This window comes from Rhea pennata, chromosome Z (genome assembly GCF_028389875.1).
Source record: "Rhea pennata isolate bPtePen1 chromosome Z, bPtePen1.pri, whole genome shotgun sequence".
Taxonomy (NCBI): domain Eukaryota; kingdom Metazoa; phylum Chordata; class Aves; order Rheiformes; family Rheidae; genus Rhea; species Rhea pennata.
The window spans coordinates 54,407,193-54,430,961 of NC_084702.1; the positions used below are offsets into that span (position 1 = coordinate 54,407,193).

A 23,769-nucleotide genomic window follows, 5' to 3' on the forward strand; every position below is an offset into this window, starting at 1 on the left:
TCCTGAAGGTGTTGCATAATACGAGTCAGACGAGAACTGCTGAGAGAGGACGCAAAAAGACAAAACCATCCTGTGGGGCTGGGGAAAAAAAAATACTATAAAGGTTTGAGGTTGAAGGCACGTTGGGACAGAGAGAGCAGTGCTTTTTGTAGTGAACAGGATTTCTGAAAGGTAAGGGCCCTTGCTTTATTGTCAATCTTGAAGGAATAAAAATTATGATCTGAATTAACAGTCATAAGTGATTGCCAAGACTGTAAATATTGCAATTTTATTAAAATATGAGTAAATAAAATCTCTGGTTTTATTTTTACATAATAGCCATAATTCTTAGAATTGGAGTGGGATCTCATTCTGTCTTGTGCACCATTAGGAACAATTTTAATTGTAGATTGTACAGACACCGCACTGAAGGAATGAGGTGTGTGCGTCTTACTTAAAAACGCAAAAAAAATGAACTAGCATCGATTTTCTGTACTTAAAAGTATATATGGTGGCTATAGTGCTATTCTTTTCAAAATAGAACTTGAAGATTTACACTTTGAATTTAGGGAGAGTTCTGAAGCACTTCCTTTTTACCTAGGGATTTCAAAGCACTTAGCAAAATTTGTGTTAAGTTATTTATGAGAGAGGGTTCAGGTAGTGTGATTTCTAGGAAAAAAAAAGCAGTCTGGAGATCCTGTATTTAGAATCATTTGGTATATGTTGTAAATGCGATAAGCACACTGAATTTGAGAAGACCAACCACAGCTCTTTGGAGGTCAGGGGAGAACAGAATTTGGCTATTATGAATGTCAGAGAACTAAGCATCTTTGCTGCCATCCAAACCATCATCTGACAAAATATTACTTTCTTATGGTTTTCTTATCACTGAGTACTAGTGGCAAGAACAAAAAGCTTTTACTTCAACAAGAATAATTTATTTGAGAAGCCAAGCAGAAATGGTAACGCTTTAATAAAGCCACTTTATTGGAGAGAAGTATTAGCAGTAGAATTTTGGCAATAAATGTCATTGGCAAATTCATTTCATTTTGCGATGATGAAATTCCAGTCCTTTTTGATGAAGGATGATGTAATTTCTGCTAGTCACTACTTAAAATAAGAATATAGTAAAAAAATAATACAAGGAAATAATTTCTCACTTCCATTTCTCATTTCTGCTTCCTGTCTTTCATTTGGGAATGTATATTGAGGTACCTCAGGTTCTGTCTAATTTAAGGAGAAATTTGGGATTTGTTAGTAGTATCTAGTCATGGCTTTGGGGTGGAAGGCCTGAAATAGATAATAATGAGACATATTGGTTTACCTAAGCCATTCTATGTTTTCAGGCTATTGTATGAAGCTCTAGAATTGGGCCACAGACACATGTGACCTTGGGCAAATCTCCTCACCTGCTTATGCACCTTCTTCCTCTCCCCTGTCCTCTCTTCAGTTGTAAAGGCTTCAAGATGGGATTTTTGTTACTGTATGCAACAGCAAGGGCAATGGACAGCTAGAATTAGCTGTGGTTTGTATTTGACCAGTAATATTTAATAATATACCTGTTCATATAGATTCAACAGCTTATTTTATATTCTTTTATCTCTTCAGAGCAAGGTGGAAGCAACAGTTTATAACTTGGAGAAATGATAATTTAATAGAAATGATGAGTGAATGATATCTAGAAGATGCAGGTAATATAATATGGTAGTCGTCTTTGGTTTTTTTTTTTTGTTTTTTTTTTTTCAGAAAAATGTCTGCTAAAGAGAACCCTACAGTGGAGATGGATGATGATAAAATATTTGAGCTGAATCGTTCTCTATTGCATGCTGATTTTTCTCATCTAAACTTGGATTTTCACAAGACAGCAAAAAAAATGGAGGCAGAATTCCAACAAATCCGTGATCAGCTGCAAGGCAGTTATAACCCTACTATGAGAAGTGAACACAATAGATTAAAATCTTTTTTGTCCTGTAAATCTTACTCATGGTCTCAGACAGAAATGGTAGCTGCTGGCTTTTATCATGAATGTTGAATCCAATGTGCAGTGTTTCTGCGTTGGATTGGTTTTGTTTGCCATGAAAGTTAGATGTTTCCCATGTGAACAACACAGATTTCATCCCACATGTGAATTTGTTCTTGGCCAAGAGGTGGGTAACATTTTAAAGTGTGACATACATCTTCAGTATTTGGAGAAGAACTCTGCATATATACAGATACAATGAGGAAGCAAGACTTCAGTCCTTTGGTGGGTGGCAGTTCTATGCCGGAGGAACACAGCCTGCTTTGCTTGCCAGAGCTGGATTTTTCTTTTCAGGTAATTGGAAAGTATGCTTGGAAGAATTTCTGTTTTCATTTATGAAACAGTGCAGGTCTGTTTACAATATTTAAATGGATGCAACATTTGTAGCTTCTGGATTTTTTTTTTTTATTAGTGTGTAAATTCTGATTTTTTGTTCCCCCCTCCCCCAAATGGCAGCACTGGCAAGGGCAAAACCTTTATTAAACACTCACTTGCTTACAAATTGTCCATGGCAGATCGCTTGATTTCGTTGCCCTTGGTTCATTTCAGCAATTTCAGTTCGTATTGACTGATGATATTTAGAGGCATCACCCCTCCCCTAGTACAGCTAAGGCCTTAAGCTGCTCAGATGATTTTCCTGAGACTCCAGGACTACTGATCCTGCAGTGACTTCGTACTTCTGTTTCAACATTGATTAAAACAAGAAGCATTTTTTTTTTTCAAACAAAAAAATCATAAAAGTGTAAGAATGGCTGTATTAGTTGAGACTGAAGTAATCTGACTAATTTCCAACAGTGACAGTAAGCCAACACCTAGGAAAGAGTAAGAAAGGGAAACATATATGATTCTTCCTCCTTACATTTGCGGAACCTCAGAGTAGTTTCTACATGGGGGAATTCCTCTCCCCGCCTCACCCCATTCCTCCCTGGTTTAGATGGTGAGACCCGCCCTGAATTACTCTGCAGTGAGCATCAAAGCAAATATGTAAATTTGCCCTTTTTTTCATTATCTTTCTGATGTGAAAACCCTGGGTATGTACTTTTTAATAACTGAAGCATTGCTCTCAGCATTTTAATTGGAATTAATGTTTAGAATTAATAGTTGTTTTGTTATTTTTTAGGTGTGAATTCCTTCAAAGTAAGAAATCTAGTGAGGAAATAAAAAAGTATATTCAAAGTTACTGTGGATTCATTGTAGTGGTGGTAATCTGCAATCTTTTTTTTTTTTTTTTTTTAATGGCAGATCTATCTGGGACTTGAAGACAGGCAAATTAGACTTTGCTTCTGACTTTCAATACCTGTGTGTGAGAGAGAGAGAGAGAGAGAGACAAATAACTGAAACCTGAAGGTTTTGAAAGAAAAACAAAGATTCTTATCTGTGGTGTAAACTGATAATATACATTTATAGTTCTCTGTAAGATACATTTTTGTTGTGATATTTTTGCTTTGCTGTGAGCCTGACAGATAGATTTGTAAACTAGTTCTGCCTTTTTTTTTTTTTTTTTTCTTTTGAAGAGTCTGATAGTAGACCGAAGCTTTCCCCCTTATGAAATGTCTCTCGTTACAGAGGTGACCCCATCTTGAACATCTTTGAGGATAAAGGAAGTTGACTGGACTCTTCTTCCCTGAGCTGGGACCTTGACTTGCTGCACCTGTGGCTGTGTTCCTTCAGCTGTCTCACCCATCCAGGGCTCCTGCCCTTTCTTCATGCTTCTATCAGAAGTAAAAGGGAAGAAAAGAGGAAGAACTTCTTTCTGTAGTTTTACATGCTTCTGATGTAGTCAGCAGCAATCTGGCTAGTGTCAGTGCAAAGCAGTGAAACCTCAGGGTTATTGTGTGTTTAGCCACTGTCTGAAAAAATTACTGGAGTCTAGAGACCTCCGTCTGTTTCTGCATAAGCTTTTTTTTTTTTTTTTTTTTTTTTTTTGCATTTGTTTTGGAGCTAGAAGGAAAGAGGCTCCATCATCATAATTCTGGGAAAAAAATAAAAGGTATGTTACGTTCCTCACCTGTCCAATGGAGTCTCTCGATTCTGTGAGATTTTTTTCCCTTGATTTAATTGTTGTTATTTCTGATTTTAAACGCTACTGATTCCATTAGTAGATGGAGGCTATCAGTGTAAACTGGTGAAATAATCATTGTTGTGGTTGTTACACTGCTGGCATGTTAAAGAGGAAAAAATGATACACATGATCATTTTTGACAAGTGTCATGTATTCATTGCAGGAGGAAGTGATAGGGTGAAGTGTTTCAACTGTGCAGGTTGCTTAGAGAAATGGAAAGATGATGATGATCCTGTGGCAGAACATGCAAAATAGTTCCCCAAGTGAGTGACATAATGTCTTAAGAAAATTTCCTGCTGTGCAATTAAATTTGACATAAATTTGTTTGTTTGTTTTTTATTACTGTAATAAACAAATACTGTTGTGTATTACTGTAATATCTAAATAGCTACTGCATGGTTTATGTATAGGATATTGTGGCCTAGTGAAAATTCTTTTTGTTCACGGAAGTTTTTTTTTAAACACTGAAGTATGGTGAAAATTCATGAAATAGTTCCGATTTATGCCCACTGTAAGCAAATGAAATAGTGCATTGTGCTAAACACTGCATCTTTTTAAAATTTTATTTTAGTTCCAAGTGCTCAGAAATACTCAGAAAGTTCCTGGAAGAGCAACCAGAGAGCCAGTTAACATTACAGTCTGCACAGGTTTGTACAAGTGGTTTGTCTCCACTATTTGCTATTAGTCGAACAGTTGCGTGCTTTCAGTTTGTGAATGGTAGTTCTGGTTACAGTGAATCTCCCAGGTCAGCAGTCTCTGCAGTAGGCTTGACACAGCAATGAAAAGTGAGGGTCTCCTCCTCTCTTTGAAGCTGACGTAAGCCACAATGATTCTATCGTGTTGTTCACTGAGGTGATTTCATTTCAGTGATTTCTTTCTCTTTGGAGAAAAAAAAGATTTAATAAAACTTAGCTCCATCCCTGTTACCTTTGCAGACTATTCTTATTGCGTAGAAAGGGATGTATGGTGCTCAGGTTTGTGTTAACACAAGGTTTTGCGTTAAACAGGGTTGCAATACACTTTGAGCGTGAGTGAGTGAGAAAGTGAGAATCGGCAGCAAAAGCATCTTTCTGCAGTTCTTTGTCCAGGGCAAACGTTTTGAATGCACTCCGTTTCAGGGGCTCCTGAATGCCTGTGTGGTGTGAGACCTGTACCAGTGTGGCAGCAGCTCGCATCTGTCTGGGAAAAGTTGCTTAAACCCTGTGGCTCAGGTATGTGGCAGAGTGTGAACATGTATCTCCAGACAGTGGCTGCCTGGGTGTGGGCATCGACTTGAGCTGTGTAGCAAGTGTCCAGAGCAGCTACTGGCGCAGTCTGTTCTTCAGTGATTAACAGCAGTCATCCATTAGCGGCAAATCGTTAGGTGCGCAACAGCTCCGAGGCCCGGAGGCAGCCCTGTTGGTAGCCTGGCAATAGTAGTGCAGCCGGGGATGGAGGGAGAGGCTGAACGCTGCAGGAACCACGGAGCTCTTAAGGAGCCGTAGAAGAGATGCTGGTGAAAGGCATAAGAGTAGGAGGTAGAGGTAGGTCCCAATCTGTGGGGCTTCAGGAAACTAGTGGAGAGGGTTTACATAGGAGGCACTATTATAGGACTTTACAGCTTCTCTTTTGGAGTGATTTATTCAGGTATCTTTACTCAGGTATAAGGAAGCTCTGTGAGCAGGCTGTACACAAAAGTACAAAGCAATTTTGTATCGGCTAACACGTGTGAAAGATGGGATGTAATGAGCTATAAGGGTGTAATGAGTTATTAGGCTGAGCATCAGCACATTCACCACCCTGATCAGGCAAACAGAGTGTGTTTGCGGGGCAGGCAGATGACAGAATCCCACCAGTTGCTCCTTCTGTCCGTAACGTTACCTTTCTTGGCTTTCTTGGCTTAGCTTTCTCCCAGCAATCTGAGTCAAGGTTATGCAGCTGTGTCACTATCGGAGCTAGACCTTGGGTCTTTGCTCGACAGGCAGCTAAGCCCTGGGGTGGGAGAAGCTGACAGTCAGGGTCACAGGGAGGGAGTGTTGCAGAGGATACAGGAGGTCCGAAAGAAGGCCTGGGCTTTGTGTCTTACAGCTGAAGGCGTTGTGACTGAGATCCGACTTCTGGGAGGAGTAAAATAATTTTGCTAGTGTCTATGTGGAGCAGAGGAGTGTTGGAAAATACAGAGCTGTTACTGCCCGTGTTACAAATTGCCTTTGTAGCTGCTGGTGCTTGCTGGTACCTGAGTAAACGGAATAATTATTTAAGGGGTTATAACTGGATTTATTTTTTATTTTAGCAAACTTCCTGTAAAGCAAATCTAGAAGAGAAAACAACTGGTAGCAGCTGGTAAGTTTGATGCAGCCTCACTCATTGAAAGAATTACTGTATTGAATATTTACATTTTAGTTTGAGAGGCTTGTTTAAGATCTTCTGGATTTGGACCTTAATCGGACAAGATTTTAATTGAAATAAGGACCAAGTTAGGATATATGGTTTGCCGTGGGACAACAAACAGTAGGGAATCTGTCAGCTACCGCTAGCTTTAGTAACTAGAGTATAAACTAGCCCCTTTGTAAGTGAAAGTCACCTCTGTGCAGACAGGGCGTGTGTACGCAAACTAAATTACTTTATTATAATATGGTGTATCTTTTCATTTATGTTTGGGAAAACTGCAAATATGTATCAATTGCTTATTACATATTATATACACATGCTTTTGAATACAAAAGAGACTAAGCTGGAATAACTTTTTGTTGTGTTTTGCTACTTTTTTTTCCAAATAGTGTGGTCTTTTCTAGGCAATGGTTTTACTGATCTAAATGTGTAGATTTCTGAGGGAAGAAATCATACACAATGAGCTTGCACCAAGTTGCTGCATAACAGCACTGATATCCAAGCATAGAGCTGATAACTCAAAAGTAAATTTGTTATAGTGGTACTGCCCAGAGGCTTTCCTTAGCAACCTTCTGTAAAGGCAATATGGTTAGTTACTACCTCCTGGAAATGCCCAGATTATCTGGATATATGTATTCAATACAGACAATTTGTTATTTTTGAAGGCAATAAAAATACAAGTTCAGTATTGGAAAGCATAATAGTTTTAAACCTCGTGATACTGAAATAGTGGAGGGAACGATGCAAATGATAGTTTCCAGCATATTAATGAAGATATTTGTTCATGCTATGAACTCACCAATGTGTATGTCGCTTTTTGTGCTCAGTGACTCCTGGCTGCTTGTGGTTAGAAGTCCTAGCTGCCAGTTTATGGTACCCTGTCTTTTCTGAAATTCTTCAGAAAAGGAGCTCTCTGGTGCCGTCTCTTAGTGAATGCACAGAGAGGCAGTGAGCATTTCTGGGGTACACTGAGCTGTTGAATATAAAAAAAATTAAAATGGTAATGCTTTATTTAAGTAACAAATTACCCTGGGATAGTTTGACGGTGCATGCACTGCATACCCATTTGTGATACAGATGTAAGAGTACATTTTCTTTATTTCAGCCATTCAGAAACACCAAAATATTGTCCACACAACATTATTTGGAATGGATTGTCTAGTTTGTCTGTACCCATGGTAACTGTATCCACAATATAGTTGGCCCTGTTCAGAAATGATGGTCTGAGACAGAACTTAGAATCCCTGGCAGAACCATCGCTTTAGAGAGCATGGTGCAGAGAGTCTCAGTGGCTCTACGGGAAGCTAGAGGGGGTTCAGAAAGGATGTTTAGATCAAGTTTAATTTGACCTTCTGTAGTATAGTTCAGAGGTGGAGCTTCTTGATTTATTGATTCTTTATTCACTGTACAATGAACCTTCAGCGTTACAACCCTTTGTTTTGTAGCTGAATTTACTGAAAGTTTCCAAGACCTCTCTGTTTTTCACCTGAGCTACTGTAGCTACTTTGATTCTGAATCCCTTCTGGCTGCAATTTCTTCATGCAAGAAATTAACAGAAATCAAATTAACTGGGACATTTTTGAGAGACCGACACTTACTTTCTTTAAGTTCTTTAACCATTTGCTTTCTTTTAGGTAGGACAACTATTTAATATAAAAAAATAATTTGTTAAATCTTAGGAGTTTAAAGAAACTACTAATTGTACGTTGCAATTATAATGATACAGACTTTTTTTCTTTTCTCCTAGTGGCTGCTCTGCCCAGTTTCGTGTGTCTCAAAATGTTGGATCTTAACAGTCAATTTCTGGAAGACAAAGAAGCTTCTGAAATCGTTGGGTTTTATGTATCTTCCTTTTCTGCTGATTTCATTTGTTACATTGACAGAATTATTTTGTTTCAAATCCTTTTGGAAATAGGATTAAGTGACTTCAATAGCTTAAATACAATTTTGAGATACTGAGTAGCTGAAACTAAAATGTGAAATCAGGTATTGCAAAACACAGTTTGTGAAGGACTTGAATGAAGGACATGCATCCATGTCCTTCTGAGATGGATGAGTGGAGCGAGATGGATGGCTGTCCTAAACTGTGGAATCAAGTATTCAGCACCTCTGAAAACTAAGATGTTTGATCTGAAAAAAAATAATCTCCCTTCAAAACCATGTTTACGGGGAACAGAAATAGGCTGAGGACTTGCATTTTGGGAAGAGGGGATTATCGTGATTCTTTCTTTTTCCCTAACTATCCTTTGAGTTAGCAGCATGGAAGATCTCTTTCATCTTTAGGAGACTCACAAGACTTCTCACAGCCTTTCTGGAGAAATAATCCTGCCTTTTCTGCTGATGACTTTTTCAAGCTATCAGATTAAAGAATGAATGCACCCTTGCCACAATAGTGTGTGTGTGTGGGGGGGAACTGCTGAAAGAATGCACATAGTTACATAGTGTTCATAACTTAAACTTCTTCCTTGGCCATGCTACCATCGCTAACTGACATTGCCAGAGATTTTGGAATATGGATTTTTGTTAATCTTAACGGGAAAGAACTTCTTCCTCTCTCTGCATCTTGTAATTTAGGTTTTCTTTTCAACCTGGAGGTGCCCATCCTTCCCTCAGGGAAAGGGATAACATCTGCAGCCAAACTGATTATTCAGCAGTGTATACATCTGCTGCATCTCAGATGGTTCTCATTTACTGTATCTCTGGATGACGACAGCCTGTTGGAAGTAGGTGAGTTGAAGGAGAGAACATCAAGTATATGAAACAACACTTCCAAGCAGGGAAGATGCTACTTCAGGATAAATAAATATTCAGTTTGTGCATATTGAAACAATTTATTTGTTTCAATTGACAAAAATATTTGTCCTTTTAATGGATATGATTTCTTCCTGTTTGGTTTATGTAAAGCCCAAAATATTTCTTGCTCACCCAGATATATTCATACTATTTATATATTAGACTTCATCAGTTTGAAACCTCTTTTCAAATGCCTTAGTTCCTTGTCTTTCATGAAATGTGTAAGATGTTAAAAGAAAAGTAATTCAGTGTAAAAATGTCTGACTTAGAATCAAGCTTTTTGACTTAGTTGTTAGCTATATTATCTTTGCTCTCACCAGTTATATGCAGTTTGTTAAAACTGTGTTACTAAAATATTTCTTGAAGTTAAATTTAGTAAAATCTTCCAAATACCATTTTATACATAGACTAGGGAAAATGCCTTCTTGCATAACCAAATGCTAAGCCTGTCATACCATCTACTTTTATTCTTGACATACATATTTTAGTATACTACAGTGACTTGATGACAGTCCAATTGCATAAACAGACTGACCATAAGGCAAAAATTAAAAGCATATATGGTGAGATTTGGGCATGTAAGAAATTAAACTTAGCATTTTGCATCTATATGAAGCTGAGCGGGTGTCTGACATACCACTGGCAGTTTCAGAAACTCAGGAGAAGGTCTAAGTCATGCCAGTTACTCAAAAAATTTCAAGTAGATGTTGCAGAAATGAAAACTTCTTAAGCATAGGATGTATTATTTGCATCTTTTACAGGGGACCAAGAGAATGATTTTTTTTTTCTGGCATTTAGTAATTCCTTTTGTTTTGGTGGGTCCTTAAGCAGTTGCATAAGCTGGCACTCCATCTGGTTTGCTCTGTCAGAGTGGTACTACTGAAATACTCTTAAACATACAGATGCCTTATTCTATTAGTTGAGGCATAAATATATCTGCTAAAATCTCCTCTATTTTATCAGTTCTCCTCAATCTGAGTTGTAAAATGCTTAATTAACATTAATACATGACTATTGGCTAGCTAAGCAGAAACGGAGCAGAGTTCTGCTTTTTCAGCCTACTAGCAACAATTTTGTTCTTTTTTCACGTATGATATTGTCTCAGCTTCATTTTATCTGTGTTCATTTTTCAGATGGGTTTGGCGTGTCTTTAAATATGTACTGACATCTGTGTCAGTAAACACTGAATAACACACCAAATTTAAAAGATCTGAGTATCAGTTGTATGTTCATGCATCAGATCAAAGCTAGTGCACCAATAGTGACATCTTTTGTCCAGTGTGTTTCTGGACTGCCTGGCCTTGTGACAATAAGAATGCTGGGGGTGGCTGCTTGATGCAAAGGACCTTAAAATGTTTGATACAATGAAAGAGCAGCACCCCCAGTCCAGCAGTTTAAAATTATTCTGGCAGTGGCTCTTGCCATTTTCACCAAGTATTCAAGACTGGAAAATTTGGAAATCATTTTTCCCCCCTGTGTTATGAGTTACACACCTGCATTGAAAATAAACAGATACTATAAAATTCTAACCAAGATGAAATATGCCAGTCTTTTCTACAGCAGTGTTAAGGAAATGTAAAAGGATCACAGAAGAAAAGACAGGATTAATGTTGGGAAACTTGACTTGCTTTACAAATATAGATTGTACCTAAGTGATATCTTCTATGGAAAATGAAGCTTCCTTAACTTGTACAATTTTGATTAAAGCCTATTTAAAGTATTTTTCCTATTTTGTTTTGCTTGCAACAAATGATTATGTGATTCTTAATCATGAAATAAAAATTATAAGCCCATTTATAGATGGCATTAAAAATAATATTAGATACCATATATTTCACTAGTTCTCAAAACTGGTGAAGGTGACTTTCTGTAACTCAGTGCCAAATATCTAGTTTATAGAGGGACATGGCAGTTTATGCCCCTTTAGTAATTGCTAGAACTGCTAAATAACTGTTGCTGAACTGTTGACTTAAAACCTTTGCATCACTGCAAGCAGAGTAGTCTTACTTTACTTTGGCTAGGCAATGAAAGAAAAGCCTTCAATGTGGCTTAGTTAAGACTCCAGTCAGCCTTTGTCTTTTTACTCAGTTGTAGGAAAACTATTCTGAGATTCACAACCACAGGGAAAGGAACCGAATACAGCAGAATTCAGGCCTGTATTTGGCTGATTTACCTGAAATGCAAACTGCTGGCACTAACTAAATCACTGTCTAGTTTTGTAGCTGCAGCCTTCATTCTACAAGAGTTAAGACTGAAAGGGCTGACGTATAAATTCATACTTTCTATGACCTTTCCAATGCATGATTTTTCTATGTTGGTTTTAGTATGGTACCACAGGAGAAATTAAGAAGGCCATATAGCAAAAACTTGCTGGAATATTTCAGCAACTTGTATAGCAGATAGACTTATGGAAACTAAAAAACAATCAAAGAAACAAAACCACACCTAAATTCAAAGTTTGAAAGTAAACTTTATTCACAGGCATGTGAAACAACAACAACAAAAACCCTTTTTGAGTTCAGCTATCATTCAAGATTCTGAGCCTAACCATAAAAGTAGGTATCTCTCTTACTATAGTGGTATACTATTTTCTAGGTCATTGCCATCAGTGGCTACAATACGATACATTGCTGCCCTCACTGTGTCCTGGCAGAAAATACCGTACTTGTCTGTTCTACTGAAAAGCTCTGGGATTGTAATTCAGATGAAAAAATTCAGATCAAAAGTCTAAGGAATACAAGAAAAATAGTTACAAGAGGTGTTAAACAGAGGGATGAAAAAAAACCTATCAAGTAGTTTTTTTTTTTTTTAATTCACATTAGGCTTAAAACTGTTTCAAGAAGTAAAGAGCATTTTATTGCTGCAGTGCTTACTAAATACATGTTTGACTGGATGTCTTTAAAATAGCTTGTTTCAATGTACACGTAATTACTAGTCTCCAGTAATTTGTCTACTAGTTATCACTACTAACAAAACGTTGATGTTGTCTTGATAAAATTCTGATCTTCACCATCAACCAGTTCACAAGTGATATACCCCTCTCCGTGGGAGAGATTTGTACCCGGCTTTAAAAGAGAAACAAAATTTAAGTCAGTACATGTGGATTTCTTTTCTTTAAAGATGAATAACTCATATGCACAGCAATGAGATGCTTGTCAAACTCAGAAAAAGTACATGATAGAATATACTTTTGTTCTGTAAGGAACACTATTAGAGCGTTCTAAACAAATAATTTCAGATAAAAGCACAGGCACAAGAGTAACGAGCAAGGAATAATTCAACAGTATATAAAAATAAAATGTGATCTTATCCTGAGAACAAAACTTAACTAGACATCCTTCTTCATAAAAAAAAATACTTTTTTTCTGAAGATGTTTACATAGCTGTGAAAACTGCATTTAACAGCTTATTCTTAAAATTGCTCATAAGCAGTTGAAGTAGCTATCTTAATTTAAGTCAGCTGCTAAGTCTGATGTAGAGAGATGCAGTAATTAACTTTCTCATCAGAATTAGAAAATTCTTTCTTTCTCTCCTACCAGGAAAATACTATTCCATTGCTGCTACGCAAGAAGGGATCAATACTGGCAGAAACTGAGGCATGAGAGCAGTGGGAATTCTTGGAGCCCAAAGCATTTCCATGCATGTCAAGCTCTCCAAGAGCTCGTGACACAAACTGATTTCAAAAAAATTTCTCAGCTAACAGTGTATCTTTGTTTAGCAAAAAATTACATTACTTACAGTCCTTCAAGACAGTGATGGATATTCAGTTATTTAGGATGGGGTTCTCTCTGTAGGGCAGCTTCCATTCGACTCTGCTTTAAACCCTGCAGGACACAATTTAACAAAATCCAGCTTTTACTAACATAAAAGTAAACACTTAAGTCACAGAATTAAAACATTTTAGGATTATTATTATTATTATTTTAGTTATTTACAAAGCAAGAATAGCTTTTAATTCCTTAGGGACATCAGAACTGGAAGATTAAAAAGGACAGATGCCAAACTGTATGCCTTCATCATAATCAGTGTCTCTCCACAATTATTTATTTCAGATCAGTATTTAGTGTTTTAATTAAAAGTAAATTAAAGAAATTCAGTTACATAATCTGTGGCAAGAAATTCCAAAGTTAGTGTTTTGAAAGTATCTTATACAGCCACTGCCCCATTCCCCAAACTCCCCATGCTAACAGCTGAATTCCTTCTGTAATTTTCTTCCTTAAAAAGAATACAAAGAAAACAGAAATCAATCCTCTGTCATAGATTTTTCACAGCTATACTGACAGCTCATGCTGGACCTGCACAATTGCCCGAAACAATTACTAAAGAATGAAGTCTTTTCAAAAAGCCCAAATCTAATTCTAAGCATTATATACTACCACCAATACTCAAAGAAAATCCATAAAAAACTGTTGAATAATATAATATTCAGATTTACCCCATCTGTCCAGAAAAACAGAACTTGTTTTTGGGTGGTCACAGTGGCTCTACCAGGGCCTACCAGGCCACCTTGCTGTGGAACAAAGACCTAAACCAACACACTGACTGTACATACCTGTGTGACTTAAGCAGACAAGTATCTTCTGCTACTCAAAGATGAGAATATTTGCCCTTAAATCTAGCTATCATGTTAGAATAAGAGGGCCAGAAAACAAGTTTCCTCATTTACTTTTTGCTGAAAACAGCAGTAGCACCACCAGAGGAAGATTACAAAGACATTTCAAAACAGAAGTAGCACATACCAGGTAATACCCGGTGTGATAACCACTCATGTACCAGGCTATCAGCATACTCCCCAACGCTTCATCGTCCTCAGGAGAGTCTGGCCCCATAGGTGGTGGAGGAGGAATCAGCTAAGAAATCACAAAAAAAAATTGTGAGTTGTGTGTATTGGATTAGATAGCAAACAATTCTAAATGATCAACACAAAACTGAAAAACAAGAATATATCCTGAAAACATTCTTTAAAAGGCAGTCAAATAAGAGTCGATGTTTTCTGAAAGCATTTCATTGCCAAAGCCTGAGAGAAATAGGGTTCCTATAGCTTGACTCTTCACATCAAGTTTTATTTAGGAAAAATATTTGCCTGTATCAGTGAAACGCTGTTAATCAACTGAAAGGCACACAACCCAATTGAGAATTTATTTCTCTTCATGGAAATAATTTTTCTCTTAATATTCTGACCAAGAGCTTTCCTGTCACAAAAAATGAATACACACCATGCCTTACACATCAGATTCTTGTGATCTTATGACGATTGCATGGACAATACCCAGAAAATAATACACTCTAATAAACATGTTCTACGAACACAGTCACCAGCACATTCTGTTAGAAAACGAGAACACCAAGCCATCTGGCATTTTCTCCTCACTCTACTATCACTTACCGGTGGTCCTGTTGGGAAGGGTGGGGGCCAGCATGATAAAAATGGCGGAGGTGCATTGAATTTTGGTCCAGGCTACATTGAAATAATCAAATAGTGCAAGTTAAAAAGAAATTTAAGGCATTAGGTTTTTAAGAGAATTATTTGAAACAATTCACAAACCCTACCTGCAAGCAACACATCACAATAAGAACACACAGTAGCTCTTTATTTCAGAACAGCATCCCATGACTAGAGAAGTGTAACTTACATTACTTATGTCATTGGAGGTCAAGGAACTGAAACGGTACTATTTAATTTAAGTGCTTTTGTTTTCTAAATAGAAGTCTGTGGTTGTACTCTCACGTGAAGAAACTTATATTCTCCACTGGCAGATAATTCTTCCACTCCTTTGTGGTTGGGGACACATGCTGACTAAATTTACTTGTATGTTTAAACACGGAACGTGCCATTTCCATTATGCTCATGTGCATATTTCCTTAATATGAGCACAGACACAAAACTGTTACATGTAAGAGAAACAAAAGAAAGCCTTACATTGAAATCTGGCACAAATGGCAGTATTTAGAACACAAAATGCAATGCTTAGCTGCACTATTGTTTAGACCTCTATGCAAAATGAATACTGAAGAGCAGAACCCCAGCCCTGGTGAGTCAACAGAGAAGCTACAGCTGACAGCTACATTCTGTGCCATCGGGACATCACTTTCACTGCCTACAATTTCATGTATAGTAGTGAGATGTTTGAACTGGCTTGTAAATGTGCAGTTTTAAAGCATCCACAGTACGATCACTAACAGGACCATCATGGTCCAAGGCACAAAGCTCCTCCTTTAAGTTACATTTTAAGGTTAAGATAAAAAAAAAAAAAAAAAAAAAAAAAAAAAAAAAAACATGCACAAGGCAATTGCAAAGCAAGTATTAGCTAGAAAAAATGCTTTCTCACTAGACAGCTACTCTGCAAAAGGTCTACACCATGGCCAGATACTAGGAAATTCTGTACTTGTAGGTTCTAATAAACATAATAAGTATATAAGTTAACTGGATTTTGTAAGGAAGTCTCAGTGCTAAATGTCATCCTATTGTCTCAAGATTGAGACAGTAGATTTAACAGTGGTATAAGAATTATTTCTCATAAGGCTGAGCTTACCTTTCCCAGGCCTGGAGCTGCATGGGGTATGGGAAAACGTAAGTTTCGAGGAGAGAATCTAGCTTTTGTGCAGTTTTTGTTCCGAGGTGACTGGGATGATTTTTCACTTTCATCCGTTGAATACTGAGTCTCATTTTCATTCTAGAAGACCAAGGCATATTTTTATTATATGCATTAAACAGGAGTCTATAGCAAGTAGTTTCAGTGTAAAATCGTACTTGGAAAGCCCTGTCCACATCCTCTCTTCTCTCTCTCTCTACCCTCTCAGTTCTACTGTCAGTCTCTAGGCCACTCAGAGGTATCGGATAATCTTACTGTCTTCCTTGCTCATCATTTTAGTCATGTTATCTTTCACTTACAGATTTCGTCACTACCCCCTCCCTTTCATCCATGTTGACTTTAAGCAGATACTTTCATTCTCTCTGTTAGTTTGTGTCCTTTCACAACAGAAATGTGTTTTGATTCTCACACACCCTCTCTCACCACTGCAGGGTAGCAGAAATATTGAAAAAGCTGATTCTCCTGCATTCTCTTTCCTTCTCAGTGGAACAAAAAAGTGTCCTCTCACCTCCCCAGAATTCCCCATCTCATTTACTGTTTCATCGCTGGCTGGAGGAAGTAGATCAGACAGGTTCTGCTCTTCCTTATTTCCATATCCAGTGTAAATAACAACGCATGTCCCTCTCTTCTGATTAATTGAGGCAATAGTCGCTAGGTACACATTGCCATCCTCAGACCAAACAGCATTACAGCTGTCACCAACTTTCCACTGGAACAGAAGCGAGAGAGGCAGGTGAGAACCTGTATCAACGATCACCGAAAAAGATGCCTTGTTGAAAACAACTTTTGTCCCCAACCTCGAGAAATCTGCCTCTCACCCAGAAAGATTTTTCCATGATATTTAGTTGAAGTGCTCAATATAACAGCTTCCGATGATAAACAAGATCTAAAGCATTATCACACCCACGTTTTCAGGATGAAGAAAAAGCTACTGTTTAGTACAGCCAGGAACAAACACGCAGTACGAGACATTTGAGTTTACAGCCGGGGTGACCTGTTTTGATGGCAGCGTGTTGCTTTTCTTTCTGCTCCGGTTTTTCTTGTTGTTTTTCCTCTTCGTCCCCGAGCACTGCTCCTGCTTCTCCGCGGGCTCTGAACACTCCCCGTTCTTTAAAGCGTTCTTCAGGAGAGAGAAAAGCGGCGTCAGCGAGCCGCCTCCCGCCCCGCGGCGACGGCCCGGCGCTACCGCGCAGCTCAGGCGGCAGCCGGCGGGCCCCAACGCGCTTCCCCACGCCGCAAGGCGCCCCGAGGCCTCCGCCACGCCGCACGCGCGTGTCCCCCCCCCCCCCGCAGGTAATTCGCTCAACTTTGGTTTTTTTTCTTTTTTTCCCCCACGCGAGGTCGGCACAGAAGCTCGCGCGTGGCCACGGGCACCGCGCCGCCGCCTCACCTTGAAGGAGGCCACCGCCTTGTCGTACGCCTTGATCAGCGCCGTGTCGTCCCACATGTCTGAGTCGTCGCTCTGCGGAGGCCACAGCCCGCTTTACCGCCGCGCCCACGCGCGCCGCCGCCCCCCATCCCCCCCACGCCGAGCCCACGCGCGCCGCCCTCCCTCGCCCCTGCCCCACCTGCCCGGCGCCGCGCCGGAACAGCACCGCGTCCGCCATAGCCAGGCCCGGCGCGGCGCGGCCGCCACTGCGCACGCGCGGCGCACGCCGCTTCCTGCGGCGGCCGCGCGCCCCCGGCGCGGGGGGGGCCGCGCGCGCGGCCCCAGCCCCCTCTTGCAGGCAGGAGCCCGGCACCGAGGCTGCCTCTGCCCCCCGCGGCAAACCCAGACACCCACCTCGCTTGCCGGCGGCATCTGACTTCCGGCAGCTGCGTCGTACACTCGCCCGCACCAGACGATGCCGCCAAGACGCCCAGGAACCCTGAACTTCACCGCTTTGGCCCCTCTCAGGACCGGCCGGTGAGCGCCTGAGAGGGAGCAGTGGCTGCCCCTGCCCGACAGCCTGGGCTGAGAGCAGGCTGCCTTGCCCCCAGCCCCGCAACAGCAGCACGGCTCCTAGTCACCACAGTCCAGGCTACCAGGACCCAGAGCCACAGGGTCTGCCTTGGATATGCCTTAGGGTTAGCAAACGAAGCACTGCATGAAGTCACAGGAGCTGGTCTTAATACTGTATTTTTAACCACAGTGCAGTCCATAAATACTCTGGATCTGAGACACTAAAGCAGCAGCACATCAGTAAGTGCTTAATTTCAATTTTAACAGTGGTTAAACCAGAATGTACTGCACTTTCTTAAAGAACTAGATGAACTTGTGTAAGTGCTATTGCAGATGCTGTGGACTTACATCCTTGAAAGCTACTTCAGAAAAGCCCAACAACATGAGAGCACAATCCAAGACTGAGCCAATTAAGAGCAACCAACAAGAACTGCTTAAGTCTCTTACCAACTGCAGGTACTGCACTGGCAGAACTAGTTGCATGTTCCCTGAAACTGCATCAGGTCTGTAAACAGTAAGTGCACTTAGGTCCAGGAGAGTTCATTCAAGCAGTAGCCGAGATTCAAACCTCCTTCCCCCTTCAAGATACTTAAAGCAGCTTACCTCAGTACACAATATGCTCAAGCAGTCAACCTGTCCACAGTGCAAGTGAAAAATGCAGTACCTGCTTAAGTTTTATTCTTCAGGTGAGTTTGAGGAAGCAGCAAGTTTCAGCCATTTTAGTGACAGCAGTGTTGCTATCTGTTTACACCTTCAATGTATTAATTTCAAAACCTGTAGCTTAAAGTAATAGTTTCACAGTCTGCTAAAGTACACAAATGAAGACTAACTAGATAAGCATCTTCTGTAGTACAGACTTAATACTGCCAGATTGTATTTGTCCATAATTAAGTGTTCTTGATAATTCTTAAATGAACTAATGTATCAAGCATAACCATTTCAATTAGACAGTATTTCATGCAACATTTTATTGTAAAAATAATTTAAGATGAGCTTTACAGTTCAGACCTTTAAGTTTAAGCACATTTTACAAGTATGTTCCATTGTGAATTAATTTGTTCTTTAAGAAATCAAGAACAGAAGATCTGGTCTAACTGTAGATTCAGAAATTCATTATTATTGGAACCATTAAATGAAACCAACAATTGCAACAGAAGCTGGAGTTAAGCTATTGCTTGGTACCATTACTTTTATGCATGCAGAGGAGTACAGTCAGTTTTGAAATAACAAGTTTTGAAATAACATATCAGATAACTAAGCCTACACTAACCTGAAAATACTCTAAAGAAATGCAAATTGAACAAGTCTGCAAGTATGAGATAAACATTTAACCATTTAATGGTTGGCCATTTCTATAACTGTCTGATCTTCTAGGCCCTTTAGTTTCATTGATGCACTCTCATTAGGTCTCCTCCGTAGAGAGGGTTCATTTTGCTCCTGCCTGCAGAGACTTCCTTTCATTAGCTGCTTTTTGTTTTTGCTGCATGATTTCAGAGTCTCTGTGAAGAAACAAAGTTACATTTCAGATATTGGCTCAAGATTTTTCCAGACAGAGCCTCTCCTGGCCCTTGAGTAACACCAGTTTCAAGAAAAAAAAATAGTATATTGTGTTAGTACAAAACAATTGACTTCTCATAGTATCTCTAATATTCTGGTCTATGACACTGAGGAAGCCTATGTTGTAGGCAAGTTGCTTCATTAGTAAACATCTAAGTTTCATAAGGGACAATGTATCAATACTTCGAAGATATCTGATCTAATCTTTTCCTGTAGGACCAGGAAAAAAGTTGCTTACAAGAGATATTCTCCCCACCTTCTAGGTCTTGCCAAAATTGAAGCTGTTTTATATCAGATACAAACCTGTACCTAGTATATTCTAGCACATAAATAGACTATGAACCAAAAGCAAAGCACTTATCCCATTTTGGCTGAGACACTGGATTTCTCTGAACCATTTTTCTTCCCATTTTTAGTCATTAAGGAGTTCAGCTGATTTGAGTAGTTATGCAGCAAGCCTTTACCAGTTTGATTTGGAAGTCATTTGATTCAGGCTCAAACTCTTATATGTTATAATTGGCAATTTGTTACTACTACAGATGGAGATCTAACTTTCACCCAAACTGTAGATTTTTAGTACCAATGCCATCCATGTATCAACTTAGTTTTATATTCAAATTCCAAAGGCCTTACATTCAGCTTGTGTTTAGAGTATACCAGCCAAGGTTTGGATTAAGTCTTGACTGATTCCCACAGAACTTCCTGAAAAAAAACACTAAGACTGATCATTGTATCAGGTGTGACTCATTTGTAAGCACAGCTTCTCTTTAAGAAACTTAGATTTCTTCCTTTTCCCTTCCTACATTACTGTATCTTACCTCTGTTTTCTCTGAGAAGCAGACAAGCTATCTTCTTTCCTTTTCCCTTTGTGGATCTCTTGGGTCTTCTTCAGATTCTTTTGGCGGGCAAGTTCACGCTGATTCCCACCTACACAACATATTGTACAGTTTATGTTCTTATTTCCACTTTATACAAAACAGTATGAAGTGTCATGCCATGGTTTGAGATACTACTGGACATACATACTGAGGCTGTCTCCCAGTTTAACGTGGCTACTGAAACAGCCATTTGGAAAATACAGGTATTATAATACCAACATAAAAAAGGTAAGTTTAACACTTAAGCATGGCCTTAGCAAGTGCTTAGAATGACTTTTAACAGCAAGAAGGCTTTTTACACACACACACCCCTCAGCACCCTCCACCCTCCTTTGTAGGGCAGAAGACCATTCTCCAGAGAACAGGCAAGCTTGTCCCAGGACTATTATCCCTCTGGGCTGATTATACACCCAGCTTTGCTGTCTGATCAGACCGCTACTTCTGCGCAGCACTAGACTAAGCACACAGAGCAAAAATACCCTCTGAGAGGAAGCTTGAACCTCCAAATAAATGCTGCCAAGGATTATTTGGCCCCAGTACTTTACCTAGAATGCTGAATGAGCTTCCCTGGCTCCAAGCAAGACTATTCAAGTCTCCCATGGAATGCAGTCCAATCCTGACAAGAACTCTATTCAGCTTTGCATAATGAGAATGAAGGTCACATATAGGCCATTATACTCCTCCTGCTGCAATTATGCTTTAAAATCCCCTACCTTGTCTGGCTCTAAGACATACAGCTTCAGTTCTACCTGTCTCTGCTCTTCAAATTCCAAGACTGAACAGTTTTTAAAAAGATCAAAAAAAAATCCAAATAGCACAGGAACTGGAACAAGCAGTAATCTTTATTGGAAGAAGATCAAAAGAACAGTAACAAGGATTTACATTAGAGGACAGGATCATACTTTCTGAGCAGCAAAGGAACAAATCCCACACCAGAGTTTAACAGTGAAAGAGAAACCATCTGCCACCATGTATCTGAAAATACAAAATCTAGTTCAGGTCTGATGATACCAAAGCTTTTAACGCTGGAAATATATACACTGAAGACAAGACCATGCAGGATGTCAACATATCACAACTTTCTCCACCCCTAGTATTTCTGATACTGTTTTGAACCAGGCTGTCCTAAAATGAAGCATATAATCATTCTACTGTAATCAGATGGGAAACACTGTACCCTCTAACCTTAAGAGATAGGTATTTTATCATGCAAAACAGGAGAAATAACAAAACCATAAACCTACCACTTCCTCCATAAACTCAAGTGTCTAATCTGAGCACAAACGGCTTCATATCTAGTTCTTCTGCACTTTCAGCAGTACAGCAAATTTGAAGCTACACATTTTAAGTAAGTCTGATATCAGAAACACTTCCTCAAATAACAGGCAGCTTCTGTATTGCCAAATATAGTCAGGGGAAGACAAAACAGCAACCCTGCTACTGTTAGGTAACCCCAAGATATTCTGGATTTGGTTGAGGTCTCCACCATTTTGAGAGAGATATACTAACATTAATTTTAACTAAGCTGATGATTTTGCCTATTGTACTTAGCCAAAGCCTCAACAATTACAAATTAAGCAGTGAGGTATGAAGTATTTAACCACCCTTTAAATACCCTCTATTTGCAGTCAACACTGGAGGCAGGCACTACTGCTTTTCTAGCCGACCACCATCTATCTTCCCGTCTCCCCACACGCAGCTACACCAGGGGCACTGAGGACATCTTTGATTTACGCCTAAGGCAGCAGCAGGATCTCAGGAGCCTCATCCCTAGCGGCCCACGCACTCCCCGCGGGATTTCACTACGGAGACGCAGGGCCCCCATGAGCGAGACCCGAGAGCGACAGTCTGGCCGCCGCCCGCGCCTCCCCGCCCCCGACTGCCGGCGTCGCGCCCAGGCTGCGCCTCTCTGCTGGCCTCAGCGCCCGGCCCGGCGCCGTTACAGTGGAGCGGCGAAAGCGCTACCCCACCCCACTATGGGCCCCCTAGGCAGCCCCATAGCCCCAGCGCGGGCCTGCCGGCGGCTGGGCACTCACGGGTCATGGCGACACTCTCCGCCTTGCCGGGCCAGGCCGCACCTCCCTCCAACCGGCCGCGCCAGCTACCAGAACCTTCTACCGCTCCGCCCACCGCGCGCGCGCCTTATAACGCCCTGCCGCCCTATGACGTCACGGCGGGCGAGGGGTCGCCACCAAGCCACGCCCAGTCGGCGGGAGGCGTGCGGCCGCCGCGCGCTGAGGGGCGGAGCCTGGCGCGGGGCGGAGCCTGGCGCGGGGCGGGGCGGCGGTTGCTGAGGGGCGCGGCGGCGGCCATCTCAGCTCGCTGCGCCGGCCCTCCGAGGCGGAAAGCGAAAATGCTGTTTGTGAACAACTGGGATTCCTTTCCTTTCCTAGAGGCGGCTAGAAAAGCAAAAGAAGAGAAATACGATTCTTTAGGGTGAACAATGCTGCAGCTGTGACGATCTGAGAAAGCAAGGCAGGCCCATACGCACATCCCGTTGCCCTGGGATAGCTAGAAGGGATGGATCAACTTTCTGACTACTACTGTTCCAGGAGTGAAGAAAGGCTTTGCACACTGAAATTATTTCAGTTGGTCAAATAAGACATACCCCTCTGTGATCTTCTGTATGTTTAGGTCATGTTTTCCAGTTCTTCACTGAAACTCCTCATGTAAATGAAAGCAGATGTTGCATCTCACAGTTGTGGGATTCCCAGGAATAAATTTTAAGAAAAACAATCTCAAAATAGTGATTGATGAAAACTCCATGATACACAGACTTGTCATGCTGAGCGTTAGCTATTCTTGCAAAACATGTAAGTGGGATATTGCAATACCACTAGTATGGGCCTCTTGAGTTAGCAGCTCTTCTTGCCAGGAATTCAAGATTTCAAAAGAGAATGTATGTATATGAAATAAGGAAAACAATTTTCAAAATGGCTATGCATAATGTGAGATTTCACAGCTTTTGAGCAAGCAATAAGCAGAAAAAATCATTATAGATCACCATCACTTAAAATTACCAAGCAAGTTAAAAAGATGTATTTTGCTGCTCTCTTTGAGCACAGCTTGCTTTTTCCTTCTAGCTTTGCACACTTTCTTCTCCTTTTGTTCTGTCATCGCTCTTCTCTTCGATCCATCTGCAAACACTTCCTCCTGGCTGTCTCTTATCTCCTTCATTTCTCATACTGTCTTCCTTCTGCAGTACCTGATGCAATTCCAAAGGTCACTTTGCTGTATCTGCATTACTGATGAGTGTTACCCTACAACATGAATTTAGAGAGGATTTGAAAATAAAAGCGTAAATTTCTAATCCTAGAGAGCTTTCTTTGCACTGTCCAAGCCCTCCCAATGGAAAACTTTCCCAGCTTGAGGAACTTCCCTTGTTATTTTAAATTTGATTATCATGGGGAAAACTAATGACTGGGAGTCTGTTTATAGAGATTTGAATTAAGGAAAAAGATTGCTTTTGAGTTAATGAGGTATTGAAAGCATTGTTTTGGTGTTGCATTTATACACTTTATTTTCTGCCTAGATCAAGGGTCAGCCTGTACAGGCCTCACTTTTAAGCCAGAACT

General features: G+C 40.3%; 2 protein-coding genes and 1 long non-coding RNA gene across 5 annotated transcripts; 1 reads left to right on the top strand and 2 right to left on the bottom strand.

Moving 5' to 3' along the window:
- The first annotated feature begins 5,243 nt into the window (after positions 1-5,243).
- On the top strand, positions 5,244-9,242 carry LOC134153823 (uncharacterized). The gene is made up of 3 exons (XR_009961234.1): positions 5,244-5,272; positions 6,334-6,383; positions 8,179-9,242. It is a non-coding gene; the product is annotated as an uncharacterized LOC134153823 (long non-coding RNA).
- Positions 9,243-11,674: 2,432 nt separating this feature from the next.
- LOC134153872 (survival motor neuron protein-like) lies at positions 11,675-17,442 on the bottom strand. 3 transcript variants are annotated; one of them, XM_062600384.1, is made up of 9 exons: positions 17,386-17,442; positions 17,208-17,279; positions 16,812-16,937; positions 16,353-16,526; positions 15,758-15,898; positions 14,611-14,682; positions 13,964-14,074; positions 12,963-13,048; positions 11,675-12,289 (listed from the first exon to the last, which is right to left on the bottom strand). In XM_062600384.1, the coding sequence occupies exons 1-8, from the start codon at positions 17,422-17,424 to the stop codon at positions 12,992-12,994; spliced, it is 792 nt and encodes a 263-aa protein (XP_062456368.1). In that variant the 5' UTR covers positions 17,425-17,442; the 3' UTR covers positions 11,675-12,289; positions 12,963-12,991. The 3 variants fall into 3 exon arrangements, with proteins under 3 accessions (XP_062456368.1, XP_062456367.1, XP_062456369.1); XM_062600383.1 differs by having other exon boundaries at positions 16,326-16,526; XM_062600385.1 differs by lacking the exon at positions 16,353-16,526.
- Positions 17,443-18,415: 973 nt separating this feature from the next.
- SERF1B (small EDRK-rich factor 1B) lies at positions 18,416-22,338 on the bottom strand. The gene is made up of 3 exons (XM_062600255.1): positions 22,231-22,338; positions 20,135-20,243; positions 18,416-19,258 (listed from the first exon to the last, which is right to left on the bottom strand). The coding sequence occupies exons 1-3, from the start codon at positions 22,235-22,237 to the stop codon at positions 19,186-19,188; spliced, it is 189 nt and encodes a 62-aa protein (XP_062456239.1). The 5' UTR covers positions 22,238-22,338; the 3' UTR covers positions 18,416-19,185.
- Positions 22,339-23,769: the final 1,431 nt, after the last annotated feature.

Bases quoted from the DNA above. Each gene is read 5' to 3' on its own strand.
- LOC134153872 (XM_062600383.1), bottom strand. From the start codon at position 17,424: ATGGCGGACGCGGTGCTGTTCCGGCGCGGCGCCGGGCAG. The intron at 16,527-16,811 runs GTCACCCCGGCT...CTTCTGTTCCAG, and splicing joins ACACGCTGCCATCAAAACAG to TGGAAAGTTGGTGACAGCTG. The intron at 14,683-15,757 runs GTAAGCTCAGCC...ATTTCAATGTAG, and splicing joins CAGCTCCAGGCCTGGGAAAG to CCTGGACCAAAATTCAATGC.
- SERF1B (XM_062600255.1), bottom strand. The intron at 19,259-20,134 runs GTAAGATACAGT...GTTTCTTCACAG, and splicing joins GCTTCTCAGAGAAAACAGAG to AGACTCTGAAATCATGCAGC.